We start from the raw sequence: 27,500 nt of genomic DNA, 5'->3' as shown, positions 1-27,500 counted from the left end.
CTTCCTCTTCTGCCCCTCCCTCAGGGGTCTGGGTCACGTGATTGCCAGTAAAGGCCGGCAGCCCTGGGCATGGTGACGTCACCGCCCGGGCGGGGATTGTCAGGCCCCAGGGTCTCCGCCCACTCCGGCGGTGATTGACGGGCCACGACCCCGCCCATCCCGGCGGTGATTGACAGGTAACGACCCCGCCCATCCCGGCGGTGATTGGGTGTCCCTGAGGCCCCACCCACTCTGTGGTGATTGACAGGCCGGGAGGGGCCCCGCCCAGCCACTGGCCTACCGAGGATAGCGAAAGACGGACAAGAGAGTACTCACGGTCTGTTGGCTTTGCGGCGGCTGACGGGAAACTGGTGGAGGAAGTGCCGCATCGGAGCTGCAGTTAAGGGATAGGCGTTTCTTGGGATTGGAAAAGATGCAGTTTAAGGCGCGTGTGTGTTGGGGGAGAGGATTAGTTATTCTTCCCTCTCCCTAATGCCACGGCGAACATTATCACTCACCGATATCAGGTAAGATGCCGAACGACATTAAATAATAATAAGGGGGTTGAGGTGTGCGATGGTTCGGCAGCTGTGTGAGGCTGGGTTGTTGTGCTGAGCATTGCAGTGCTTTAAGTGTGAAGTTTGACTATAAAACTCTATAAAATATTATTATAACCTCTTCAAAGTCCCTGGTGTGATGCAAAGTGTCCAACAAAAAGGTCAAGATTACTTTTGTTAAAAGTGAAGTTTATTTATTAGTCACAAGTAAACCTCACATTAACATTCTAATGAACTTACTGTAAAATTCCCCTAAAGTTAATGAAATTAAAATTTTAGTTGGCGTAACCCGCAGGGAAAGGGCTTCACACCAATATTTTTGCCAAACAGCTCAGTGGGAAGAAGTGTTAGGATGTCTGTTCCTGAATGAAGTTCTGTTTCTGAATGAAGGGTGGCAGAATGGGTTAACACTGCTGCCTCACAGTGCCAAGGGCCTGGGTTCAATTCCAACCCTGGATGACTGTCCATGTGGAGTCTGCTCGTTCTCCAGGTGCTCCTGTTTCTCCCACGGTCACCATGCAGGTTATCATCATAGAAATCATAGAAACCCTACAGTGCAGAAGGAGGCCATTCGGCCCATCGAGCCTGCACCGACCACAATCCCACCCAGGCCCTACCCCCACATACTTTTACCCGCTAATCCCTCTAACCTACATATCCCAGGACTCTAAGGGGCAATTTTTTAACCTGGCCAATCAACCTAACCTGCACATCTTTGGACTGTGGGAGGAAACCGGAGCACCCGGAGGAAACCCACGCAGACACGAGGAGAATGTGCAAACTCCACACAGACAGTGACCCGAGCCGGGAATCGAACCCGGGACCCTGGAGCTGTGAAGCAGCAGTGCTAACCACTGTGCTACCGTGCTGCCCTTTAGTTGCATTGGCCATGCTAAATTCTCCCTCAATGCACCCAAACAGGTGGTGGAGTGTGGTGACTAGGGGATTTTCACAGTAACTTCATTGCAGTGTTAATTTAAGCTTATTTGTGATACTAAAACTTTAAAGGAAGCTAAAATGTTCAACTTGTTGGGTCATGTGAAAGGGAGGACAGTTTAAAGCCAGCTAGAATTGCAGGGTGAGTGCAAATTTAAAGTGTGTTGGATTTTCGTGGGAATGAACTTTTGACAAAGTTGTTTCGACCACCTTTTCTCTACTGGATTCTTGTTTCTGTTCCACCTGTGATGTTCAGGAATGGGGTTGTACTGCACCCCCATTGTATCATTGACTTGCATTTCTCTTTTTTAAAGTCTGCACAGGAGAGGAATGATGGCCAAATCAGTAAGAGTTTGACATGATTGAAAAGATGTGAATTGAGGTGGACATGTGGGAGGACTGAAGTGAGGGGTTCCAGAACAGGACAAAAGCTTCTGCTGCAATTGGTGGAGCAAAACATGAGTCAAGACGGGTGAGGTGATGCACAGAAAAACATAGGGGGAGGCTGAGACAGGTAAAAATGGATGAAGCCATGAAGGAATTTACTAAGCAAAAATGATGTTTTAAAATGCTACACTTAACTGCCTCATCAAAATAAAATCAATAACCAGCAGGGCAGTGTCACACTTATTTTGGGTGAACTGTGGCTACATGTGCATCGCAGTCCCAACCACCTACAGTGTGACTGCTATGTTTTTGATAGCTGTGGTTTAGTGATAGTCACGATGTGGAAATAAAATAAATCAAATAAACCTGTTGGACTTTAACCTGGTTTAATGATCGTGACAGTGAATTACTTATGGCAGTCAATCATGAAGGGTTGCCATGGTTAGGTTGACAGATTATTTTTAAAAGATATGGGGCATTCTAGCTCTTTAAGGGTGTGCATTTATATTATTTTGCATGTACTTCAGTAGACTATTCATAATTGACTGTTATAATAGAGTTTAAAAAGAGTAAAAGTTAACTTTTCAAATTAAAATGTTTATGCACAAATATTCCAATTCAGTAAATCCTTAAATCTGTCTTGCTGTCTGAAGAAATTCTTGAAAATACAGTTAACTTTTGTGTAAAATAAACTATCCTCCTTCCTTTATCTTGTACCATTTCCTTGGCTGGATTTATGACTCATTTGAAGTATACCAGCTTTGAACTTTGAACCAGCTTTGAGCTTTGCAATTTTTATTGGCTTTATCATATATTCATGTTTAGAGTTGTTCGTAATTTACCCGGTTATCTGAAAATTCTCTTCACGTGGGTCTCGTAGCCAGACTTTCCATGGCGCAGGAGACTTGTTTTCCGTCATGGTCCAATGGTTTGTTCTACTGTGAAAGACAACTAGTGGAATTCAGCTGTAAAATTTATTAGCGGGGGGATGGGAAATGAGGGTGGAGAAAGGCTTTTGGGCCTTGCAAAGCACCCTGATTTATAACATTTGGTCAAGCTTTGAAATGCAGTCAACTTGTATCAAGCCTGTCTTGCCCAATTGAGGAGGTTAGTATGCTATATGTTGACCATCACAGAGAAATAAGGTGCCTCAATCAAAGAAGATCTTTAGTTCTATGCAAAAGGAGCAAGTTGAATTGGAGGGATTCAAAAAAGGAGTTTGAATAGAGAATATCAGGCAGCTGGTAAGTAAAGGTTGTTGTGGCAAGGCAGATTTAGAGAGGGCAGTATATTGGAGAAGATAAATGGGTGAAGAAGAGTGGGTGATGGCAAACGTTGGGAAAAAGATGAGGACCATGCCTGAGGAAAGAATCATTAACATTGTCAAATGGTCACAAGGTTATGATTGCTCTGGCACACATTAGACTGATTCCCAAAGAAGCTCTACCTCAATTAGTGTCAAACTAAGATGAATATATCCCTTGCCAATTACTCAAAATGAGGTTGAAAATAATGAAGTGAATTCACTGATAATTCTGAAGCAGCTGTCCACATAATCTTTACCTGTAGTTTACCATTTAGTGATGGTGGTTACTAAGCCAATGCTTATGAGAAAATGCGAAGAGTTCATAAAAGCTCGAAGGTCAGATACTTGGGACCTTCCTTCTATACTTGGGACCTTCCTCCTACACCTCCCCCTCCCTCCCCAAATTGGAAATGGGTCATTCGTGCATGCCTAATTACAATAAAAGACCACAATAGGAAATGAAAGTTTGGGCAAGCACAGAACATTCTGTGGCCAGTTTGCTGTTCCACAAAGCATGGTGCATGGTTTATCCAAGAAACTGCAGCTAGAATTAAGTAATATATCTGTAATTTAATATAGTGATTTAATATTTTCTAGTTTATCATATGGCAAAATTGCAGTTATTACATTTCAATTAATGCTTCAATATTAGCATCTTGAGAAATCTATTGTATAAAATTCAAATCAGTCATGATACCTTTCAGCGGCAAATTAAGGAACTAAAAGTGTGAGACTGTCAACTTGTTCTGCTAAATGTGTTTCAGCTTTTAAAGATGTATCCATATGAGATTATAGTCATGTGACCAAATTTCTAATTTATGGTTTGTCATTATTCAGGATATTCCCTCAAGCCACAAGCATCTGGCAACTTAAATCTGCGATAGCAGCCATATTGGAGACTTAATAAGCACTTTCTGCTTGGAGGAAAAAAATGATGAGCAGGCCAAAGCTGAAGGGACCAAATGTAAACAGCAGCAAGGAGACTTGAATAAGGTATCAGATATTACAGAATTTACAAGCTCAAATTTATATAGTTTATTTGTCTGCATTTGGGTGTAATTTGTTTCAAAGGGGTAAAGAATATCTAGCTTTGACTATAAGCTTGCTATGTGAGAAAATTCTTTCAAAGTTGTTACATTGGAAAGCAGTATTTGATTGTTACATCACTATTCCTATTGTTAAGCATCTCATTTATGCTACAGGTCAGTTAACCAGTGAGAAATCAGCCATGAACTGATTGAATGGGGAGCAGGCTCAAAGGGCTGAATTTGCCTACTTCTGCTCCTAACTCCTATGTTCAATAACGGGGAGAAAATATGGCAGAGGTGGAAAAGAAGTCTTACTTGACATCTACTTCTGCTTCAAAAAGCAGGTTAATTTTGTTGTAAAACTTATTTCTACAAGGGACAGATCATAAACCCTTTTAATTGTATGATGTAATAAATTGTTCTTTATAATCAATTTTCTTTTTATCATAGGATGCAAAAAGGAGATTTCAATCAACCTTAATTATGTTTAAAGTAGTGGACCTCTTTTACCATCTTCAGTTTCTGAACTCTGGTAAATATGCTATTTTGCTGCGTAAAAGTATCATTAAAATAGTTTCCTGTTACTTTTTTTAAAGTTTATTTATTGATTAGTCACACGTAGGCTTACATTAACGCTGCAATGAATTTACTGTGAAAATCCCCTAGTTGCCGCACTCCAGAGCCTGTTTGGGTACACTGAGGGAAAATTTAGCATGGCCAATGCACCTAACCAGCACATCTTTCAGTCTGTGGGAGGAAACCGGAGCACCCGGAGGAAACCCACGCAGACACGGGGAGGATATGCAAACTCCACATGGACAGTGACCCGAGCTGAGAATCAAAACTGGGTCCCTGGCACTGAGGCAGCAGTACTAACCACTCTGCCATACACCTTGTATTTTCTCGCAAACTATTTATTCAAAGGTTAATTCTTTTTTTTCCTCCTGAAAACTGGGATATTTATCGTAGTTAAAATCTTTGCTTTTCATCAAGCTTCCAGAATAAAATCTATTTCTAAATTTAGAAGTATTTTCAAACCATTTCAACTCGTGCATCTGAGAATTTTGGGGAAAAATACTGTGAATTATAATATTGAAAAGTTGCTACCTTGGGTGTTAATTTTGACGTGTTAGTAATACTCCTGCTTCTGAGAGAGATGATGTGGTTTCAAGTTCCTTCCAGAGATTTGCGACATCTAGGCTGACCTTTTGGTCCAGTTTTGCACTATCAAGGTCGCTGCCTTCTGGATGAGACTTTAAACCAGGTCTTCAGCAACTCCTAAAGTGGACATAAAAGGTCAAATTGAAATGGTCAAGGAAGGGTAAAGGAGTTTCAATGTTCTAGCCAAATTTACTGTCTCATTGATGGCAGGGCAGACTTGATGGGCCGAATGGCCCACTTCGGCTGCTACGTCTTATGGTCTGCTAAAATGGATAAGGTTACTTTATTACTGTAATAGATGGGACTAATTAATGACTAATCTATAGCCCATTTATGTCCTGATTTGAGAATCTGTTTAGTGCAAAATTGACTGCCATTTTCCCCTACATTACAACAATGACTGCAGTTCAAAGTCCCTTGGTTGGCTGTGAAGCACTTTAGACTGTTGTAATATTATATTATACTGGGTGTTATCCTAATATTGTTACAAGGGTTGTATGAATACAAGCCCTTCCTGCCTTTGTTTACTCCCCTTTTTTATAAAAGGGCTACTCGAAATCTAAGATAGCATAATTGAACGCTTGGCCTCTGTTAGATTGGTTGAAATTATGGCACCATCTGCTGCTTATAATCTGAACACTGGCAAATCTCTCATGACCTTATTATTCATGTTTATTTGGAGGAAATTATATGTCCTTTAGCTGAGTAAGCAGAGTGGGGTTGCTGTGACCTTTCTGAAGCTAACTGTTGTTTTGTCAAGAACAAATAGCAGCCATTAATGTTTCCGATTAATGCCTTTGGGCATAACGGTATGTACCTTATCCTTTCAATGGACCTTGCTTTGCTTCCTATTCTAGCTTCTCTTTTTGTATTGAACTAAGCTCAGGTGATGGCTTCAAGCCCAAGTCTAGGATTTTGTTACACAACTTTGCTCATGCAGCACCAATGATCTGCTGCATTCTGAGAGTTTCTGTCTTTCTAAGACATTCAGTTTGGGCAACGCCTGCCAATTCAGGTGGCTTTTGAAAAAATAAATCCTGTGGCATTATTCAAAGAAAAGCCAAGGAGCTCTTCCAACAATCAAAGCTTGTACCTCTAACCAACGCCATTAAAACAAGTCTTTTACTTGTACAGGGGTGCTACAGTGGTTAGCACTGCTGCCTCACAACGCCAGGGATCTGGGTTCAATTCCAACCTTGGATGACTCTGTGGAATTTGCAGATTAGAACAAAGAAACGAACAAAGAAAATTGCAGCACAGGAACAGGCCCTTCGACCCTCCGAGCCTGCACAGACCATTGAATCTGCATGGGTTTCTTCCAGCTGCTCCGGTTTCCTCCCACAGTTAGAAGATGTGCGGGTTAGGTGGATTGGCCATGGTAAATTGCCACTTGGTGTCCCCAGATGTGTAGGTTAGATGGGTTAGCCATGGTAGATGTGTGCGGTTACGGGTATAGGGTGGGGGAAAGGGTGCCTGGATAAGACACTCTGTCAGGGAGTTGGTGCAGACCCTTAAGGGCTGAATGGCCTCTTTCTGCACTGTACGGATTCGATGATTTTCTGTTAATTGATCTAGCTTTTTGCTCTGGTTGCTTGATTTTCCCAAATAACAATACTTTACCAGCTATACTTCAAAAGGAATTTATTGGCTGGAGAGCACCTGGGGACATGACAATCTTTCTGTATACATGGCACACTAATTTAATTGCTGGGGTTATGATTCATTAATTTGCCCTCTGCCATTCCAAGCACATTTTGGCCAAATATCCAATAGCTTTAAATCTTTCTCTGCAACTTAAATATAATAATTGCAGTTAAGTAATTACTGTGTACCATTTTTAAGTTAAACCACAAATTAATGTTTCAACTCATTTGAAGTAAATAGTGCTTTGGCTGTTAATAAACATCCATTTTGCACCCCTTTGATTTGATTTATTATTGTCAAGTATTATTTCATGCGTGCTATACAGACAGTGTGCCATTCATAAAGTACATAGGGGAGAAAGAAAGGAGAGAGTGCAGAATGTAGTGTTACAGTCACAGGGAGTAGAGAACGATCAACTTGATATAAGTTGCAAGACCATGGGCAGCATATGTACAGAGAGCATTAATATAAAGTAACTTGATGTAATACAGGGGGCTGCTTTCTCTCTCCTTCCACATTCCCATTTTTTTTGGTTTCCCTTTGTGGTAAACCACTGTCGTGTCTTCGGCACGGTTGAGCTGTATATATTGTTGCCACTACTGTTCGTATATGAGACACTCCCTGACACCTTTAATTCGGCTGCACCTTTAACTGGAGGCTCCGCCCTCAGGATATAAAGGCTGCAGCCCTCCCCCTCCGGCCTTCAGCCGGGAGGTCCACATGCTCAGTATTCTGGTTATTGTCTGTTCCACATCGTTCCTTTTTTAGTGAATAAAAGCCTTCTGTTTCTGGCAACATCAGCTTTGTCTATTTACCAGACGCGCATCACCCTTTTAAATAATTTGTCATTATTCGTTCATGGAACATGGGCATCTTTGCTAGGCTAGCATTTATTGTATTGCCCTTCAGAAGGTGATGGGCTTTTGTTTAAAGCATCAATCACCAAACCAGGCTAATAGCTTCTGCAGTGGCTAAATGGAGCTCTCTGGGCACTCTGCGGAATTTTGTCAGGGGGCAGTCTTCAGTGACGCGAGTCATTGATTGGGGTGCACCACAGCTGCAGTCTGGGTTCCCTGCAGGACCCCAAGATGATGCTGAGCTGCCGCCTTGAACCACTGCAGTCCATTTGATGTAGGTACACCCACTGTGCTGTTAGGGAGAGAGTTTCAGGATTTTCACCTAGCTTCGTTGCTGACCCTCCAAGCTTGCAGCATGTCTCCCCTCCATCTAATGTCAAAGGGAATTAGGTGGGGCTATTGACTTTTAGCCCACCTATATTGCAGCAGTCTGATGTGTAATATGTGTTCCACTCTGCTTGAATTCATAAATACCTCCAAGAGCTAAACGTTCCTCCAGCTATACAGAAATCATTAGAAGTAGTGACACAGGTTAATAAGGCTGTTATTTTAAGGAACTAAACAAAACACTGGGATGCTAGGGAATAGATTTAAAAGTCGGTGAAGTTGCGTTAGCTTGAAAAGGACCTTGCTTAGAAAAGAACAGTTCTGGTCTCCATATTGCCAACAAGATATTGAGATACAATAAAAAAAGATTTGCTGGCATTATTCCAGATGTGAGGTTAAACCGATCTAATATTGAATGTGTTGGATCTCTTCCTCTAGAAAAGAGAAAACTGAAAGGTGACCAGATGAAAGGGTCTTCAAAATTAGGAAAGGGTTTGATGGAATAGATGCAGAACAGAGGGTAGACCAGAACCAAGGACCAAAAATATAAGGTCACAAATAAATCCAATAGAGAATTCACAAACTCTCGTATCAAGAGAGTGGAGAGATTGGGTTGACTGGCCTGTATTCATTGTAATTTAGGAGAATAAGAGGGGATTTAATTGAAATGTATAAAATTCTGACCAGGATGTTGTTTCCTCTGGCTGGAGGCTAGAACAAAGGGTCACCATCTCAGGATACGAGGTAGGCACTGAGAAACCTCTTCACTCAGAGGGTGGTGACCCTTTGGAATTCTCTACCGCAGAAGGCTATGGAGACCAAGACAGTGAACATATTTAAGAAGGAAATAGAACTCTAGGCTCAAGGTGTCCAGGGTATGGGGAGTACGTGGGATTCTGATGTTGAGATAGAAGATCGGCCATGATATTGAATGAAGGCTTGAAGAGCTGAATGCCCTACAGCTTCTACTTTGTGTTTCTATAATGTGGAACTCACTACCACAGGATGTAGTTGAGGCAAATAGCATGAATGTATTTCAGGGGAAGGTAGATGGGAATAAAGCATGTTAATGGCGATAGATGAAGTGTGGAGAATGTTTATAGACTTGTTAGGCTAATTGACCTGTTTCTGTGTTGTACTATATAATGCTATGTGACAAATAGACTATTAGTTCCACCAATTATCACAAATTAAAGATTACTTCCCCCGACAGTTATAATTTAGCATGTGCCTGTCGTTTATTATCTGAACACAATTGTACTAGTTATGTCTATAACACTGCCAGTACGAAGAGGAATTTAATGTATTTTTATGCATAAACTTTTGAAAATAGGTTTTTTAAATGTCATTTGAGACTTGAATGTTTTTAATATTGTTCCAGTTATTGCTATGGTGCCTCCACCTGTCAATCTGTCATTTATATCGGAAAACTTGCATCATGTCTTAATGTGGGAAGCAGGAACAGATACACCATCCACTACACGCTACACAGTGCAATACTTAGCTTTAAGGTTTGTACCCTCTGGTCTTTTCTAATCTTTTCAAATTATAATTACTGTGTGTAAAAAAAAAAAAAAATAATCACAAGGATTTATTAACCTGCTGAAGTCAAATAGTATGCCTGTATTTGGAGTGGAGCAGCTTTTAAGACGATCAGGAGTGGGAAATCATCGAAACCCTACAGTACAGAGAGGCCATTCGGCCCATCGAGTCTGCACCGACCACAATCCCACCCAGGCCCTACCCCCATATCCCTACATATTTTACCCGCTAATCCCTCTAATTTACGCATCCCAGGACACTAAGGGGCAATTTTAGCATGGCCAATCGACCTAACCCGCACATCTTTGGACTCAGTCAAGTGTACACCCTTACAACAGCACTGAGTCCTTGTCAGCTTCGTGTGGCCTCCAAGGCCTACCCAGTACCATGGATTTCCCGCAATCCACATCACACCATAATGGGGGTGGTTGTGAGAATCCCGGTGATGGGAACCTCGGCACGACCGGCCCCTCTGTACCGAGGCAAATGTACAAGGCAAGAGGATAAAATTGCTTAAATATCTTGCTTGATACTCGAGCCTGCTTTGCTAGTCAATAAGATCACGGCTGATCTGATTATAACCCTCAACCCCACATTCTGCTAACCCCCGATAACCTTTCACCCCCATGTTAATCAAGACCCTATGTAGCTCAGCCTTAAAAATATTCAAAGACTCTGCTTCCACTGCCTTTTGAGGATGGGTTCCAAAGACTCACGACCCTCTGAGAGAAGAATTAAAGAATTGTTATGGCGTAGCAGGAGGCATTTAGCCCATTGTGTCTGCAACAGCTCTCCAAACGAGCATCATGCCTTAGTACCATCCCCCTGCTTTTTTCCTGTACCCCTGCAAGTTGTTTCTATTCAAGTAAATCATCTAATGCCCTCTTCAGTGCCTCCTTGAACCTGCCTCCATCACACTTTTAGACAATGCATTCCAGACCTGAACCACTTGTGTGAAAGTTTTTTTTTATATTATCTTTGCAACTTTTGCAAATCACTTTAAATCTGTGTCCCCTTGCTCTTGATCCTTTTACAAACGGGAACAGTTTCTTCCTATCTACTCTGTCCAGCCCCTCATGACTTTGAGCACCTCTATCAAATCTCCTCTCCAAGGAGAACAGTCCCAACCTCTCCAATCTATCTGCAACTGAAGATTCTCATCCCTAGAACCATTCTTGTAAATCTCTTCTGCACTCTGTTTAATGCATTTACATCATTCATATACGGCAACGCCCAGAACTGTACACAATATTCCTGTTGACATCCAGTTAGTGTCATGTTTAATTTCAGCATAACCACCTTCTCTTGTCTATGCCCCATGAATAAAGCTCACAATAGTATATGCTGCTTTAATTCCCCCTCCACCTACCCTGCCACCTTCAATGATCTATGCACATGCACAGGTCCCTATGCTCCTGCAACCCTTTAAGAATTGTACCCTTTATTTTATATTGTCTCTCCATGTTCTTTCTACCTAAATACATAACCTCACACTTCTCTGCATTGAACTTCCACTGTCACCTATCCCACTCCATCAACTTGTCCATGTCCTTTTTGAAGTTCTACACTGTCCTCTTCATGGTTTAATGAGTTTTGTATCATCCACAAATCCATGAAATTGTCCCCGGCAAAACAAAATCTAGATCATTAATATGTATCAGGAAAAGCAAGGGTCCCAATACTGACCCCTGAGGAACTCCACGACAAATCCTCCTCCAACCCATAAAATACCCATTGACCATTACTTTCTGCTTCCTACTATTCAGCCAATTTTGTCCCCCGTTCATACTATGGAACTTGCTATCTCTTTAATTCCATAAGCGATAACCTTTCTCAAGTCTGGTGTGGCACTGTATCAAATGTCTTTTGAAAGTCCATGTGCACCAATAACCTTGCCCCTCACCTGCCCTTTGTGCTACCTCCTTAAATAACTCCAACAACTGAGTCAAACACAATTACCCCTTTAGAAATTCATGTTGGCCCTTCCTAATAATCTACATTTTTCCATGTGACTACAATTTCCATCCCAAATAATTGTTTCTAGAAGCTTGCTCACCACTGATGTTAAACTGACTCGGCCTGTAATTGCTGGGGCTATCCTTAAAACCTTTTTTGAACAGAGGCATAACTTTTGCAATTCTGCAGTCCTCTGGCATCTCTCCTGAGTCCAGAGAAGACTGAAAGATTATTGCCAGCGCCCCTTATATCCTTGGATGCATCTCATCCAGTCCGTGTCTGGTCAACTCTCAAGTACTGACAGTCTATTTGACAATTCCTCCTCAATTTCTCCTCATCTCCATCTTAAATGAGTGACCCCTTATTTTTAAATAGTAACCCTTGGTTCTAGATTCTCCGACAAGAGGAAGCATTCTCTCCACATCCACCCTGTCAGGACCCCTCAGGATATTCAATGTTTTGATCAAGTTGCTTCTTCTAAACTCTACTGGATGCAAACCTAATCCCTCCCAATTTTCCTCATAAAACAACCCACTCATTCCTGGTTTTAGCCTAGTAAAACTCCATTGAACTGCTTCTAATGCGTTTACCATAAATTTTACTCTAACCTGAGCTTATAGTAAAAATTCTCCAATGTATTTGTAACCAAGCTCCCCTACTTTTTTTGCATTTAGCAGGAGAGAGTTGATAAACAGCTGACAAATATTGAAATTATGTCATTATTGCTTAATGAATACAGAAGTGTTTAATGAATAACAATTCATCTGGGGAGGCGATGGCCTGGTGATATTATCACTAGGCTATTAATTCAGAAACTCAGCTAATGTTCTGGGGACCTGGGTGCGAATCTCACTATGGTGGAATTTGAATTCAATTAAAAAATCTAGAATTAAGAATCTACTGATGACCATAAAACCATTGTCGATTGTTGGAAAAACCCATCTGGTTCACTAATGTCCTTTAGGGAAGGAAATCTGCCGTCCTTACCTGGTCTGGTCTACGTGAGACTCCAGTTCCATAGCAATGTGGTTGACTCTCAACTGTCCTCCAAGGGCAACCAGGGATGGGCAATAAATGCTGGCCAAGCAGTGACGCCCATGTCCCATGAATTAATTTTTTTTTAAATCACATGATTAAAATTATATGCAGTCCATTTTAGAAATGGGACAATAGTGAAAACTTAATTTTTTTGAAAATTTCAATTTTCAGATACACTAACTTAGTGGAGATAGTGAACCCTGAGGATTACAACACGTTACTGGAGAACATTAATGCAGTTGCAGCATGGGCAAATAATCAGCAAATAAAATTCAACTGATAAATGCGAGGTTGTAGATTTTGATAGGAAAAGGGACATCACTTATTAACTTGGATGGTGCAAGTAACTAGGTGGAGTAAATAAATGAATACACCAGTAACCAAAAGCGGTGCCACAGGTTGGCAAGGCCATTTTAAATAAAGCAAACCAAGCAATAGGCTTTATTCCTAGAAGGATAGAATTGACAAGTAGGGAAGTTATGCTAAACCTGTATTGAACCTTGGTTAGACCACACTTAGAGTACTGTATGCAGTTCTGGTCATTATAAAAAGGAAATAAGGGTACTGGAGAGAGTGCACAGAGGATCTACAGGGATGATGCCAGAAATGCATAGGTAAATGTATCAGGAAAGGTTTTTGACAAGCTGGGTTTCTTTTCTCTTGAAGAAAGAAAGCTGAGGCTTGACCTAATAGAGATTATTAAAATTATGAAAGGTTTTGATGAGAGTAGATACAGAAAGAAGGTTTTCTCTTGTAGGGAAGAGCCGATCTAGACGTCATCAATGTAAGATGATCACCAAGAAATCCAACAGGGAAATTAGAAGAAACCTCTTCAGCCAAAGGTTGGCGAGAATGTGGAACTGGTTATCACAGGGAGCAGTTGTAATGAATGGTATCGATGGCTTGTCTTAAATGCAATGTGGGAGAAGCAACTAGAGGGTTACTTTGATAGATTTAAATGAGGAATTAGATGAGGAAAGAAAGATTAGAAGCAACTAGAGGGTTACTTTGATAGATTTAGATGAGGAAAGGCTTAAGCAAAACATAAACGCCAACATGGCCTGGCTGGGCTGAATGGCCTATATCCTATATAATATAATTGTACTCTAGTCTAATTTAGCTAGCACCCGCTCCTCCTCCTCAAAATAGTTGATAGCATGATTTTATTTTTGCATTGAACTACCATAGAATAGGTTAAAGCTTTTGCACAATATTGCCTTGATGTATCACCTCTGTTCAAAATGTCTGCTTAAATTCCAAATAGCACATTAGGTATGGAACAAGACCCACTGAGCGCGAACCAAACAGATGATGAAGAGACTTCATGGCTTGCTGCAAAGAACTGTTCACTGATCACAAATCGAACATGTGACCTAACCAATGACTTCACTAACATCTATGAAGCATACTTTGTTCGTGTTAAAGCAGTTACAGAAATGGATGGATCTAATTGGACTTCCTCAAATGAGTTCCAGCCCTTTGAAAACTGTAAGCATGTCATCATTTAGTTTTTGAATATATACAGCAGCATTTCTTCAGACCATTATTATATTTATGCATACCCATAAAGACATTCTTTATTTAAAACTACCCACTACGTATTTTCTACCAAGCACTTTCTGTTTCTACATATTCTTGCCCAAGTTCCTTGTTACTGATTTTACCTATTTTATCAAATTAGTTTCTACTCTTTTTTTTCCAGACTTGTGGAAACTTCAATCGGGTAAATGTTGTTCAAATAGATTTATATATTAAATAAACAAGGCAAGTTTATTTAACTATATATGAGCGGCACAGTGGTTAGCACTGCTACTGCACAGTGCCAGGGTTCAATTCTGGCCTTGGGTGACTGTCAGTGTGGAGTTTGCACATTGTGTCTGCGTGGGTTTCCTCTGAATGCTCCAGTTTCCTCCCACATTCCAAAGATGTGCAGGTTAGATTGATTGGTCATGTTTAAATTGACCCTTGGTGTCCCAAGATGTATAGTTTAGGGGAATTAGTGGGGTAAATATGTGGGGTTACGGGGATAGGGCATGGGTGGGATGCTCTGTTGGAGAATCAGCACAGACTCGATGGGCCGAATTGCCTCCTCCCTGCACTGCAGGAATTCTATGAAATATTTCCACTAACTGTTGTTATTGCTCACGATGAACATCTAAAAGAAAGCTCGAAATATGAGCCAATTTCTTTCTTGGCAAGTTTAATTCATTTAAGTCAAACTTTGCAAAAATCAACTATGACATTGCATTGATTTCAAGAATACATGCGATTTTCTTAAACTAGGAAGTTTAATTAAAATTAAAAGTGCTAGTTTATTTTGATAACTGTTGTTAACTTGTAAATGTTTGTACCTCTCTCAATTCAATTTTATTTTCCTTCTACAGCAAAAATACGACCGGTTAATTTTCACCTCTCGGAGGACCCTATTGGAGTCCTTAAAGTTAATTTTGATATTCCATCAATCCCACCAAGTATACCTGGCTTTGGATTCAAATCATTATTGACTATCCATTCAGCATTGTTCTACCATATTATAGTATTTAAAAATGGACAGCTGGAAAAGGTATGGTTTATTAAAATGAATAAAAGTGACATGTTTAGATAAATGCAATTCCAGAAATAATACTGAATTTCATTTCCAAATAACATAACTGGATGAATTTTTTAAACCCCTTTCTGGTTGTTAAAAGTGCACTGCAGCCCCATCGCTTGCCCATCAAAAATCTTCCTCAATCGCAACACATACCTAACATTCTTAGCTTCACTTCCCTAACAAGCCTAGCTACAAGCCTCGCACCTCCATCTCCCAGCCTGCCAGGCACTCAACAATGACTTGCATTATCCAATCGGATTGTAGAACACACTATGGGTGGAATTTTACAAGGTTTTTTTTTCCCCAAGTGTCCAGCTAGTCTGAAAATGGGAGAGTTCCAGATCTGTTTTTTTGGATGAGTTTTCACGCCCAATCTTATGCACTGTGTCTCTAAAAAGATGGGTTAGTCAGTTTCAAGCCAGAGAGGCTGGGCAGGGCTTAACTCACCAGATAGTCTGTAGAGGGAGGTATTACGCATGTGCAGACCTCTGATGCTGCACAAGCGCATTAACAGTATTAGGGATCTGACAGGCAGAGAGCTGTCAGACTCCTGCCAGTGTAGGCAGCTTCAACTAGCTCCCCCGCCCCCTGCTGCCCAAACTGATCGCGGCCAACGCCCCCCCCCCCCCCAACTCTTCCCCATCGATCACGTGCAGAGTGGCAGCGGGCCCACACCCCATTGGCCCCACCCCCTGACTGCCTGCTGGACATTGCCCAGGTTCAAGGGTGGCACTGCCAGTCTGGCACTGTCCAAGGGGCACCCCAGCCTTGCACTCAGTCTCCCCGGGGGACCTCAATGGCCTCCGGTTCCAGCACGAGGCCTACGCAACTGTTCCCCGTTCATGGGAAGCTGGTGTTTTCCTCACCGGAGGGAACCTCTCCCAGCATGGCCACAAAGGCAAGTGAGCACCGGGCTCGCTAAACGCATTGAAATGAACATCTACATAAATTTAAATCAATTAATCAGCCTCTCACCCATTTCTGGTGAGAGGCTGACCGTGCCAGAAATCTAGGTGTCGTAAAATCGTGACGGTTGCAAAAACCGGTGCCATTCGCGCAAGTTGCTTTATGTCCGATTTCACGAAATTTTCCCGCCGCAAAGCTGGCATAAAGAGGTTGTAAAACTCTGCCCTATGACGCACTTCTCTCATCAGTAGTTCAGTAGCCATGACTGAATCCATGGCCAACAGGCCGGTGTCTGCGTAGGTTTCCTCTGGGTGCTCCAGTTTTCTCCCACAGTCCAAAGATGTGCAGGTTATGTGGATTGGCCATGATAAATGCATGAGGTGTGGGGGGAGCGGGGAAGCTATCCTTTTTTATATACTTGGTCCTAATCCTATTTTACGCTTGTAGAAGTTTTTTCTGTCGATCCTTTTTGCTGGTTTTCTAGTATATTTCAGTTTCTCCCTTGTTTTTAAGTAAGCCATCCTTTGCTGGTTTCTAAAACTTTCCCAAATTTCACAACATTGTATGACTTTTCTTTCAGTTTGATATCACCTTTAACTTGCGTAGTTCGCCACTGATGGTGTATCCTTTGGTAGAGTCTTTCTTTCTCGATGCAAAGTGTAAAGATAAATGAGGTGATTGAAGGAACTGGTGTAGAGTCTATGGACAAGACGAGTTTGTCAAAATGAACTTTCTACCTATTTAAAATAAAAGCTTCCATTCTTTATGGATATTTAAAACTTAAATAGAGAAAACAAAATTGCCAAAATTTGCATCTGATCAGCATTGCTGATACTTGTCCTGAGTTTAACTACCATTGCATTCTACAGATTGGTCTACAAACAAAGCACTTGCAATTAGCACAACGCTGCATTACAAAACATTTTCTAAGTTTAGAAGTGAAATTGTTCTGTATTGGTTTGGATACAATTCTAGCCTCTTTCTTTCAACAGATTAGAGATGTGCTTGGATGTACAATGGAAATGAGCGTCGAACAAGTTGCAGAGGTGCAACCTAACACACATTACTGTGTCACACTAACAGTGTTTACTTTTGAAGAAGATCAATCTGACCCTCTGGAAATGAAATGCATAGCCACACGGTATAAGAGGGAAGATAAAGGTACAGAATGATGGCGTAAACTGGGATGGCGGGGGTTCCAGCTTTCTTCATTTTAAACCCCCAAATGTTAGTTCAGATAACCAAGATTTTCCATCTGTACCATATGTTTGGATGTGGGATGGGATTAAGATTTTCTCAGGTTGATTAAAGTTGATGTATATCAACTGGATTTTAAGATGTAATTTTCACCTAACATTCATAGGCAGAAACTGACTGGATTTGATGGAATGCCAGTTTTGCACCCTGCCCAATATGACAGTATTAGACAGGTAGTATTAGACGGGTCAGGTTAAAATTATCCCCTTAATCTGTTTTGGCATGAAAATCGACTAAACACAATTGTAATGCATTCTATGGGCACTCGGTCACTCTCTTTTTTGAAATAAATTTTCCTCCTCGAGAGGAATTGTGAATTTGACCTTGCTCATTTTGTGACCACGTAATGTTGCATCGGAGATGGTTCGTTGTGTAGCTGAAGGATTTTGAATTACTCCAAATTTCTTTGCTCCCTTCCTATCTTAAAGGCATTGAGCTCTTAACTGGAGCATGATTCTGTGGATGCTGAACACTATCTTGGTGACTTTATATGTATACCTGAATACTAAGTGCTGTGCAGTTGCAAGGGTATTGCAACCAACTCCAAAGCAGAGGTAGAATTACAGAAGAATGGCTGAACTTAGTCCCACCCCCCCCAGCTATTTCCCCATAACCCTGCAAATTAGTCGTCACATATCCAATTGCATTTTGAAATTTCCTAAGAGGATTTGCTTCCATCATCCTTTCGAAGTTCAAACCCTTTGAAGAAAATTAATTTCTCCTCTAGTTCTTTTGCCATTTATTTCACATCTGCGACCTCTGTTTACTGACCCAAGTTTTCTCTGCACCCTGCAATTTTGAATACCTTTACGATATCTCCCCTTGGCTTTCTGTGCACTAAGGAGAACAAAGCCAACTTCTCCAGTCAATTCATGTCATTGAAATGCCTTAATCCTTCCTCTGAAACCTCTCCATCAGCCTCAAAATCCTTCCCTAAGTGTGATGCCCACAATTACGCACTATGTACTTCAGCTGAAATCTGACTGGAGATTTGTACGGATTAGCATGACTTCCTCATGTTTCCACTTACAAAAACCAAATATCCCATACTCTTTATCTACCATATCAAATATTTATTAGTGCTGCTGCTTTTAAAGATTTGTAAATCTGCACCCCCTCCCTCTCGCACTCCCTTCAAAATAGTGCAGTTTATATTATATTGCCTCTGTTTCTCCCAAGTGCATCACCTCTCACTTATGAGGAAGAACAAAAGTTTCTTGCATTTACAGCACTTTTTAGCACTTTACAATAGTCACTACACTGGCTGCAATTTAAGAAATGTGACAGCCAGTTGCACTTGGCAAGCTTCCAGAAACAACCATATCAGAATTTTTCTTCCAGTGATGCTTGAGGGATAAATATTGACTAAATTATCTACGTTAAATTACATCTGTTGTATGACCTCCTGAAATCAACTGATTTTTTACTCATGTAGCCAAGTATCATAGTTTCAAAACTGCACTCCCTTTACACAGCTGCAAGTGTCCAACACTCACCCCTGGTGGACCCCACTGCATTTATCTATCCAGTTCAATAAACATCTGTTCACCACTACCCTCTGCTTCTATCCCTTAACCAATTAAATATCCAGTTTACCATTGACCTTTTAATCCCATATTCTTCCATTTGTCAAATAAATTAGTTATGTGATTCATCAAAGTCCATATATAGCATTGCACCAACTTCTCTTGATACTTCAGATAACTCAGATTTAAGTCTGACACAGTTAGCCTTTAAACATCTGTGCTAGCTGTAATTTATAATAGTGATGCATGGATTAAGCACAGAGGTGGTTTTTAGTAGTTTTCTCGTCACTGATGTTAAACTAGCTGTGTAGTGATGAGGAGCAGGAGCTTCTGCAGATTATTTTCTATCGTTTGAGCCAAGCTTTTGCTAGCTCCACACAATCCTAAACTAATATTTTTCGAAACTGTATGGGTGAACATGCTAATGAGAGAACCTAAGCGGGGGGGGGAGGGACCGAAAGAGATTCACCTGTTAATGCTTTTAATAAAGGTGTGTTCATAAAACCATAAGATATAGGAGCAGAATTAGGCCATTTGGCCCATCAAGCATGGCTAATGTGTTTCACAACGTCATTCTCCTGCTTTTTCCCCGTAACCTTTGATCCCCTTACCAATCAAGAACCTATCTATCTCTGTCTTAAATACACTCAATGATCTGGCCTCCACAGCCTTCTGTGGCAATGAATTCCACAGATTCACCATTCTCTGGCTGAAGAAAAGCCTCCTCATCTCGGTTCTAAAGGGTTGTCCCTCTACATTGAGGCTGTGCCCTTTAATATATTCCTATGGGCCATTCAGCCCATCGAGTCTGCACGGACCCTCCGACAGAGCATCCTACCCAAGCTCAGCCCCAGCCCTAACCCCACATATTTCCCATGGCCAATTCCCCCAACCCACACACCCTGGGACACCAAGGAGCAGCCCAGCATGGCCAATCAACCCAACCCGCACATCCCCAGACTGCGCAAGTGTGCTTGGCCAATTAGTGTCAAAGCCACATTAAACTAGAATCCCATTAGAGCTCACCCTATGTAACTGTTTCTAAAAAGAAACTCCTATCCCTGGCTGTGCAATTTAGGTTGTCACATCCGATGTGGCCTGGTACCACGACCAAACTAGTATGACCATACAATACAGTATGCTCTTACCCAAGTTTACATGACATTCCAAATCCAGTACTTTAACTTGTTAACACCTCTATAAAAATGAAGGACAAAGGAATATCTTGTGAACATAATCACCAAGAAATCCATTGGAGCATTTGGAAGAAACCCAAAGAGTGTTAAGAACGTGGAACTGGTTACCACAGGGAATGTTTGAAGTAAAAAATATTGCTACTTTTGAGGGGAAGCTAGACAAGTGTTTGAGCGAGAAGGGAATAGATGGTTATGGGAGATTTAGATGAATAAAGATTGGAGGGGACTGGAGTACATCATATTCCTGGGAAGGACTGATTGGGCCAAATGGCCTGTTTTTGTGCTGTGTATTCTATATAATTTTCGGATGCTAATGTTAGTGTGTCTTCAGATATTAGTTTGTGCAGATTAAATGAACCAAACGGGCTTTTGCAAATAAGTCTGATTGCATTTAACCTTTAAATGAAGGTTATACTGGGTTTAAATAAAAAGGAGAGAGACCTGCCACAGAATTGATTTGGGTACACCTAAGGAAGGGGAAAACTGGTACAAAGGAAAGTTTCTGATGTATTCCTTTTTTTTTTGCAGAACCTCAAATACTACTAACAGTTTTGTGCGTCTTTGGAGTTGGCTTTGTCATTAGCATCATAGTATTATGCAAAGGAGGTTATCTTGGTTTCTTAGGCAAATACGGTCCGAAAGCTCTGGTATGTAACTGATTTTCAAAAAGATGATCAGATTGAAGCTTTGCATGAAACAATCATTTCTCAGTGCTTAATGAAAGTGATGGAATCTCTTAATGATTTTTTTCAATCATAGATGGCATCTATAGATATTATGTATGATTTACAGTTTTTGCAGAAGTTCAATCCTTTGTCCCAGAGAGACATTTTTCTCATCTATGTATGATTGTTGAGCTTTTACCTTTCGTGCAGTGCTTGGTTTCTAATAATTTCTACTGATACCTACTGCGCTTGCATTTCCTTGTCTAGTATATGGACTAATCAAGAATTGTGGGTGTACCTACACATGTGGAGTGCGCCCATCCAAGAAGGTAGCTCACCACCTCACCTTAAGGACAATTAGGGACAGGCAATAAATGATTTCCTAGCTACCGATGCTCACATCCTGTGAAAGAATAAAAAAAGAAAATCGTAAACTTGACAGCTAGATTTATGAAACTATCAGCACAGTGAAATAAGTAATGGGCTGCATTGGGAGGAGTGGTGGGGGTGGGGGCGCGATGGCCGAGTGGGGGGGGCGCAATGGCCGAGTGGTATTATCGCTGGACTATTGATCCAGAAACTTGGCTAATGTTCTGAGGACCTGGGTTCAAATCTCTCCACGGCAGATGGAAGAATGTGAATTGAGTAAAAAATATCTGGAATTAAGAACCTACAGTTACCCCAACCTGAGGTGAAGTAGAAACAAATTTAAGAATCTTAAATGTCAGAGTCAGTGACTCATAGATGCTTACAGCATGGAAACAGACCCTCCAGTCCAACTTATCCATGCCACCCAGTTTTTTACTACTAAACTAGTCCAATTGCCCATGTTTGGCCCATACCCCTCTATACCAATCTTACCTGTGTAACTGTCTAAGTGCTTTTTAAAAGGCTAAATGCTTTTTAAAAGATAAAATTGTACACATCTCTACTACTATCGCTGGCAGCTTGTTCCAGACACTCGCCACCCTCTGTTTGAAATAATCGCCCCTCTGGACCCTTTTTGTGTATCTCCCCTCTCACATTAAACCTATGCCTCCTTGTTTTAGACTCCCCTGCCTTTAGGAAAAGATGTTGACTATCTTATCTATGCCCCTCATTATTTTATAGACCTCATTCATCCATTCCAAATTGTAACAAGTTATTGTGTAAACATTTCATTTGAACATTTAAATTTTGTCTGTCCCATCAGAGCAACTTGAAACACATCCATCCTGTCTACCAGAGTAATAATATGCAAGTAAAACTCAGCACTTTGGAACCTGTTAACTTCAGAAAAGAAAAGAAAATTGAAAACATTGAAGAAGACAGTGAAGAGGAACTAATGAGTAGTTATCAGGAAACTGGCTATGAGCAGAATTCATTAACGATACCTGTGCAGAACAGTGCTCAGAGTTCCAGTGCATCTTCTAAAGTAGGAACAGATGAAGCCAGCACAGTGTCTTGTGATGATCAACTGTGTGATTCTGCAGTTGAACATCTTTTCACTAATCTCGATGACTGTCAGCTGGCCCCAACAGACATGATGCAAAATGAAATCCCAGATGCTGAAACCACAAGCCAGGCACAGACAATCCACAGCAGAAAGAGCAGCTCAGCTTCCGCAAACATTAATGTTCCTGATGTCCCATTGTGGTCTATCCAAATCCAGGACCCAGACAGTTGTTTTGTAGACTTTTCAAATGAAAAGATGTTTGATCAGGAGGCAGATGAACCCAACCCTGCAGAACCTGATGACTTGAATGATTCTTTGCTTCCTAAGGTTTGTGGTGACCCTGTAATTTACCAATACGAGAATCCGAGTCTCTACGACATACCAGTCATTTCTTCATCTCCGGTTTTGCACTCTGACTACATGAAACGTTGAGGTCTATTTGCATGAGGGTGTGATGACTACTTCTGTAAAACTGGGATATCCTCAGAACTTTTAAAAGAAAAAACACTGCCTCGTGCTTTTGATGTCTCCACCTTAATAAAAAAGGTTCAGCTGATGGGATTTTCCTTGCAGATTTTGCGGCAATCACTGAGCTTTATAAACCGCTGAGAAGATTATAAATGGCTAATTTAGCTTCGCAAAAAGCAAAATATTGGGCATTCATCTCATCCTATAGAGCATGAGTAGAATGTTCAGCTTGGTGCTGGTATGTTTTAACATGATGTCGCTGTTTTCTGCCAAAGCTGGGAGCGATGGGGTGAATATTGATGAGCGCCTAAGGGAGAGAATATTTTTCTTCCAATAAGTAACTGACTTTTTTTTGCTACTGCAAAATCATGAAATGAATATAAAACAATTTGGGTTATGAGCATAGGGACATGAGTGCAAAAATCATATGGTTGTAGATATGTAGAAGGAACTACCAAATTACTTCATTTGAGTCTGTCCATTTATCTTACAAATGGTCTGGATTGACATCTGTTGATGAATGGGATGAAGGGTTTCAAAGCAAGTGGTGAAAGGAAAATGAGGGCTAACTGAACTGAAGATAATCAGGTGGTCTGGAGAGAAACCCACAATCTCACCATGATGCATGGAAATTGATGGACTGAATGATTTTTCCCTCTGTTATCTACTAAAGGTCTTGTTTAGCTTGTTGGACTTTGCAAACCAGTGCATTATGGGATCTCACAATCCATGTTAGTTGGCGTGCTGAAGTGATGGACCAACTGAACTAACAACATGGATTCTGCGATCCCATAATGCACTGGCTTGCAAAATACGGCAAACTAAACAAGACATGCAGTACATCAACACTTCCTTGTTTCTGTGCATTCTGGTTGTATTTGTGGCAATCTACAGCATTCTACGTTTCGTTCTGGTCTTTTTCAATAAAGCTGAATCATTTTTTAAAGTTTATTTACTAGTCATAAGTAGGCTTACATTCACACTGCAATGAAGTTACTGTGCGAATCCCCTAGTCGACACATTCCAGCACCTGTTAGGGTGCACCGAGGGAGAATTTAGCATGGCTAATTCACCTAACCTGCACGTCTTTGGACTGTGGGAGGAAACCGGAGCACCCGGAGGAAACTCGTGCAGACACTGGGAGAATGTGCAGACTCTGCACACAGTGACCCAAGCTGGGTCCCTGACGCTGTGAGGCAGCGGTGCTAACCACTGTCACCATGTCGCCATATGGTTTGTTCTCTTCCAAAATCTGAAGGTACATAATGTTCTTTTGGTTTGCCGCAGCTTGAGAGAGATTTTGGTCAAATGCTGGGAAAGTTGATTTTAAGAATGTGTTAGTGCTGGTGTCTGCTATTCCACCTTTTAAGGGAATTGACCAGGTTTATCTTCACCATCTCAAAAAGTCTTTGTAAGCTGAAAGCAAACGGCTTCTGTAAAACAGATTCTAAATACTGCAAATGCTGGAAATCTGAAATGGAGAAAATCCTGGAATTACTCACCCTATCGGACAGCACCTACAGTGAGAGAAACAAGAGTCAATGTTGGTGACCTCTGCCATATGTTAATCTGTTGTTCTAATGAAATCAAATAATCGGCAACTTTGAAAAGGTTTGCACTCGAAAATCCAGTTAGCCTGACATCAGTCATTGTGGAAAATACCAGTATCTATTATTAAGAAAGTCTTAACAATGCACGTGGAAAATCCTAATATGATCAAATTGAAAGGGAATTCATGTTTGAGGATGTAACGAATAGGCTAGATAAATGGAAACCAGTAGATATACTGTAGTTGGATTTCCGAAAGGCATTCGATAAGGTGCCACGCAAAAGGTTAATAGGAAAGATAAAGGCTCGTTGAGCTCAGGATAACACTGATATCAATGAAGGATTGGTTAACAGACAGGAAGTAGAGATGAATGGACCAAGTTGGCAAGCTGTAACTAGAGTTCTGCAAAAATGCCTGCTGAGGTCTCTGCTGTCAATGACTTACAAGAGTAATGTCTCCAAGTTTGTTGACGATAGAAAGTTAGATGGGAATATAAGCTATGAGGAGGACAAAGAGGCTGTGGGTAGACAGTTTAAGGCAGTGGGCAACAAAGTGACAGATGGAGTATAATGTGGAAAAGTGCGAGGTTATTCAATTTGTCAGAATATAAAAACAATATTTTTTAAAGGTGTGAAACTTTTAAATGCTAATGTTCAGATGGACTTGGGTGCACTCTTGCAAGGAACACAAAATTAGCACGCAGGTACAGCCAGCAATTAGGAAGGCAAATAATAGGTTGGTCTTTATTGCAAGGGAGTTGCCAGTATAAAGAAGTCTTGATACAACTGTGTAGGATTTTGTTGGGACTGCACCTGGGAGTACTGTGTGGATTTTTTGTCACCTTATCTAAGGAAAGGATGGAGTTGTAAAGGAGAGAGTGCGGCGAAGGCTCACTAGATCAGTTTCTGCAGTTAGAGGATTTTTCTGTGGTGAGAGTCTAAGTAAAATGAACCTGCACTTGTTAGAGATTAGAGGATTATCCATGCTATCTTTCTGTCCCTCATGATTTTGTGCATCTTGATCAGGTGCCTTCTCGGCCTTCTCTGCTCCAGGGAAAACAACCCCAGCCTAACCAGCTGCATAGCTGAAAAACTTCAACCCAGGCAACATGCTGGTGAATCTCTGCATCTTTTCTAATACAATCGTATCCTCCTTATAATGTGGCGACCAAATCTGTACATTGTACTCAAATTGTGGCCTAACAAGCATTTTATAAGGTTCCATCGTAACCTCCCACCTCTTATAATCTATGCTTGGGCTAATAAAGGCAAGTATCCCATATGCCGCCTTAACCACCTTATCTACCTGCCCTGCTGCCTTCAGGGATTTTTGGACATGCAGTCCTCTGTACTTCCTGGTCCTCTGTACTTCCTTCCCATAATGTGCCTTATCCCAATTTGGAGGAACCCTTGCGTCAGTTGTTGAATTGACACATGCAAGTCAATGCAGAAGCCTGGATTTGCTGCACTTGATTGAGGTGCATTTCAGCCAAGGTCTGGATATTCTTCAGTCCAAGGGCTATCCCTGATCTTGGGTACATTTCCAAAACTGGAATAATTTATCTATCCAAAATGGACTTTCTTGTCTTCCCTGGGAAGTCGATCTAGTCTGGGGCAGAGACTCGATAGGTGCGAGGAGATGGCTGCTGGTGACCACTGTTTTTAAAAATTTGGTTGAGGACAATTCCCTTTGTTCTCTGGGTGCCAATGCCTAACATTATAGCCCCTGCTCAACGTTTGAAAAATGACAGGAAACCATTATGTTCCTTTCATATATATGTATGTATTTTCATCTGCACACGTTGTTTACTTCACAAGCATGTCCACCAGCAGATTGCAAAGGGATGGGAGAAAGTGATGGGGATGCAGAACTGCCTTCTGTACCTTCCAAAGTTGCATTGCACCTCCAATCACTGCAGATCAGCTAATGACTCAATTGGGTAGGAAGAGAGAGCGCACACAGCTTAAACCATCACAAATTTCACACAACTTACTTCACCTAGGTCTCTTGCCACATTAGAGAATTTAATTTGATCACTGGTTTGGGCTGAACTCCATGTCTCCTTGTGACAATACTATAGCCATAAAAAATAGAACTGTTGTTTCTAAAACCAATATAGTCATTTCCTTTTTGACTATTGGAATGAATAAATATACTTTCTAAGAAACTACCTGAGCAGTATTGGACATGCCACGAGGATACCAGTCATTTAGAACTTGTGATAAATTTGAACTAATGTGTTAAGATCATGGTTTCTGGCACTATTTTGTGAAAAGAATGCTTAACAAAAGCATCTACTTTCTAGCTGTGCTATCAGGACGTACAGTGGATATTGTCGCCTTTTATTAGTATCTCTGTCAATGCTCACTTGCAATTTTTACAGGACTGAGTTTGTGTAAAATACAAAGCTTCTCAAATTAAATTGTACAATAGAATGTGAATATTTACCAATGTCGTCTTTAAGCTGGCAAAAAATGAAATTACATTACAATAAATATTTCCAATTGAAAAGTGTAATGTGTTTATTTATAGGGTGGTGATATACTTTTTGATGTAGTAGATGTGCTACATTCCTTTTCTGGTCCAACATCACATTTTACATTACCTATTCCCCTGATTTGGGATTCTTTAGACTTCATTTGCATAATAGTGAACAAAATCACCATGAACAAAATATTGCAGATGCTGGAATTGGACTGAAACAAGGGGTGGCAAAGTGGGTAGCATTGTTGCCCCTCAGTTCCAAGGACTGGGGGGTTCAATTCCTAGTTTGGGTCACTGTCTGTGCGGAGTTTGCACATCCTCCCCGTGTCTGCGTGGATTTCCTCTGAGTGCTCCGGTTTCCTCCCACATTCCAAAGATGTGCAGGTTAGGTGCATTGGACATGCTAAATTGACCCTTCGTGTCCCGGGATGCATAGGTTAGAGGGGTAAATATGTGGGGTGATGGAGATAGGCCCTGGGTGGGATTGTTGTCGGTGCAGACTCAATGGACCGAATGGCCTCCTGCACTATGAAGAGCACTGTATAACACGAGCCCCCTGCAATAACACTCCATCCTCACATGTTATCTCCATCCTATGCTATTGGTATTGTTTCAGTTGCTCTGACTTATCATGACGCCATCCTTGCATCACTATCTCTTAGCTTTTAATAATGCTTCAGTCCAAGTTTTTGTGATTTGCTGA

The 27,500-nt window shown here is 41.1% G+C and overlaps 1 protein-coding gene across 3 annotated transcripts; it reads left to right on the top strand.

Moving 5' to 3' along the window:
- The first annotated feature begins 329 nt into the window (after positions 1 to 329).
- Positions 330 to 26,824, top strand: LOC144506545 (interferon alpha/beta receptor 2-like). Of its 3 annotated transcripts, none has more exons than XM_078232804.1 (10): positions 353 to 506; positions 1,787 to 1,986; positions 4,003 to 4,158; positions 4,644 to 4,725; positions 9,564 to 9,693; positions 13,983 to 14,206; positions 15,103 to 15,281; positions 17,210 to 17,378; positions 20,725 to 20,843; positions 22,054 to 23,708. In XM_078232804.1, exons 4-10 carry the CDS (start codon positions 4,677 to 4,679, stop codon positions 22,726 to 22,728), a joined length of 1,545 nt encoding a protein of 514 aa, XP_078088930.1. In that variant the 5' UTR covers positions 353 to 506; positions 1,787 to 1,986; positions 4,003 to 4,158; positions 4,644 to 4,676; the 3' UTR covers positions 22,729 to 23,708. The 3 variants fall into 3 exon arrangements, with proteins under 3 accessions (XP_078088931.1, XP_078088930.1, XP_078088932.1); XM_078232806.1 differs by having other exon boundaries at positions 369 to 506; positions 1,787 to 1,944; XM_078232805.1 differs by lacking the exon at positions 1,787 to 1,986 and having other exon boundaries at positions 330 to 506; positions 22,054 to 26,824.
- Positions 26,825 to 27,500: the final 676 nt, after the last annotated feature.

The sequence above is a fragment of the Mustelus asterias genome, chromosome 17 (assembly GCF_964213995.1).
Source record: "Mustelus asterias chromosome 17, sMusAst1.hap1.1, whole genome shotgun sequence".
NCBI lineage: Eukaryota > Metazoa > Chordata > Chondrichthyes > Carcharhiniformes > Triakidae > Mustelus > Mustelus asterias.
The sequence above is the reverse complement of the archived record's forward strand: the minus strand, read 5'-3'. Positions and strand labels throughout refer to the sequence as shown.